This window comes from Morone saxatilis, unplaced genomic scaffold (assembly GCF_004916995.1).
Source record: "Morone saxatilis isolate NCDOM2014 unplaced genomic scaffold, NCSU_SB_2.0 Contig17, whole genome shotgun sequence".
Classification (NCBI taxonomy): domain Eukaryota; kingdom Metazoa; phylum Chordata; class Actinopteri; family Moronidae; genus Morone; species Morone saxatilis.
The window spans coordinates 26,583,767-26,586,106 of record NW_023339729.1 but is presented as its reverse complement, the minus strand read 5'-3'; the positions used below and the strand labels follow the sequence as shown (position 1 = coordinate 26,586,106).

General features: G+C 38.2%; 1 protein-coding gene across 1 annotated transcript in view; it reads left to right on the top strand.

Moving 5' to 3' along the window:
* The first annotated feature begins 450 nt into the window (after positions 1-450).
* The window catches only part of LOC118326991 (myelin-associated glycoprotein-like), a 7,381-nt gene continuing 5,491 nt past the window's right edge, over positions 451-2,340 (top strand). The window contains exons 1-3 of the mRNA XM_035660156.1: positions 451-642; positions 1,091-1,193; positions 1,433-1,702. Of these exons, the coding sequence (XP_035516049.1) occupies positions 451-642; positions 1,091-1,193; positions 1,433-1,702 (565 nt within the window). The remainder of the gene's footprint in view (positions 643-1,090; positions 1,194-1,432; positions 1,703-2,340) is intronic.

Sequence of the window (2,340 nt, the reverse complement as noted above, 5' to 3'; positions counted from 1 at the left end):
CTGTAAATGTTATAAGGAGTTCGGTCTAGACCTGCTCTATTTGAAAAGTGTCCTGAGATAACTTCTGTTATGAATTGGCGCTATACAAATAAAATAAAATTGAATTGAATTGAATTGAATTGTGACATACTGGCAGAAATTAAATGTAATATTCACAGGCATGTTTTCATCGGTGTATAATCACTAAAAATAAGAATCCCTATGTTTTCGTTGGAATGCGTAATTATTTTCAACAGCTGGAGTTGGTCCTTTTCTACAGAGTCCGCCAGGTTTAAGTGTCTCTACTGTAGCCTAGAACAACAAACAACACCACATAACACAATAAACCAAATACTGCCTCTAGATACAGCCTTTTCCACCGTAGTTTCCCCTACATACTAGATGCAAATAGATTTTAATAGAATTTATTTTAAAAAGTAAAAATCTGAAATCTATTTCCTGCAGATTACCATGTTGAAGAACCTCCATAGATTTTGCTGTCTTTCCTCTTTTGTTGTGAATTTGACTGATGTGCTCTGTGTTACAGTGGTACAGGGTCAGAATGACTGGGGAGTGACTTACACCTCTACTGAGATCTGTGCCTTAAAAGGATCAACAGTGGACATAAGCTGCACCTACAAATACCCATCCAGAATCGAGAAAGTTGTGAAAAAAATGTGGTTTACCAAAGGGCCTAATGATCAACCTACGGATCTGTTAACAGATTTAAACTACACAAGTCGTTTGGAATATAATGGCCATGATTGCCACCACACTCTAAGAATCAGAGATCTGAGAGAGAGTGACTCAGTTATATATAAGTTCAGATTCGAAACAGAAAATAATGGTTATACTGGTTTACCTGGAGTCAAGTTGTCTGTCACAGGTAACATTTTCATTGAAACATTTGATTACAATTGGCATATAGGAAAGACCTGTCTGCTCGCCTCTGTTTACTTTGATGGTATAGTTTTACATTTCGGTTCTTGGCATATCAGACCCAGAACTCCAGGTGCAGGTGGAAAGATCATCAGCTCGGTTGGAGGTGAAGTGTTACAGCAGGTGTTTTGTACCGGATACTGCTTCATATGTCTGGTACATTAATGGACAGAAAATGGATGAAGAAACCTCTTCTCAGAGAGTCTCTGTTAATGACACCGGCAACTATTCCTGTGCTGTTAAAGGACATGAGGATTTCCCCTCTCCTTCAGTGTGTGAGTTTACTACACAGTGTAACTAACAAAATGTAAAACTTAATTAAATTAATTAAATTTAATATGACAAAATCAGGGAAGACATTGAATTAAATACAAAAATCAATGTGAAATGTGAATGAAACAGCAAGCTGTTTAATGAAATGATAGGATTTGCACATTTCTGACTGTTCACCCACTTTTAGGGTCAGACACATTTTCATACTAAAGTTGATTTATGTTCTTATTTCTTCCTACAGATATTCTAAATCTTCCATCAGTGTTAGTGAGTCCCTCTGGTGTGATAGTGGAGGGGAGTCCGGTGGCTCTCATCTGTAGCACTAATGCTATCCCAGCACCTACTTATACCTGGTACAAAGAGAATGGAAATCCAGACCTTCATCCTCCCAGTAAAGAACCACAGCTTGTCTTCAGGTCCATCCAGTCCTCTGACTCTGGAGAGTATTACTGTATGATAGAGAACAAGCTGGGGAGGAGAACATCTGAATACATCTCTATTAATGTGAAATGTGAGTGAAACAGCTCTTTTGAAAAGCAACATCTGGGTGATGACTTTCAGCATTTTAGGCTTGCTTTGCTGATCATATCTGCTTTCTTCTGTAGTTTGGGTTTTTCATTGATTTGCCCTGCTGTTAAGGACTTTCAAAGCATCAGTAATTCACAAAACCAGGCTTTGTCATTATTTTATATTCAATTCATATTACTAATTCTCCTCCTCTATGTTCCAAAGCTCCCCTCTGTGTCAATGATCCCCACTGGTGTGATAGTAGAGGGACAGTGACCTGTAGCTGGTGAATCAAAAATCTCTATAAAGGAGACTAATTCTTAAAGAACACGAGCATTACTGCGCTCGTTCCTTGAACGTTTACTCCACTGTGCCACAAGTGTCCAACTTTTGCCCTAGGTTACTATACAGCTTATCACACATAAGATTTAATTTTAACTTAAGTTGAAATATGATATTAGTAAGGAAAACCAGTCCTGTCAAGTTAGTGTGTGAATGAGTGGAACGTGTAATGCAAGTAAGAACCAGCAGGTGGAGGCCTGGGTGGAAGAGAATTAAGATACATAGAGATTACAATTTGGAGTTTATATTCATTTTTATTACTGATTTATGCTTCTCCAGATGCTCCGAGGGTTCCCTCTG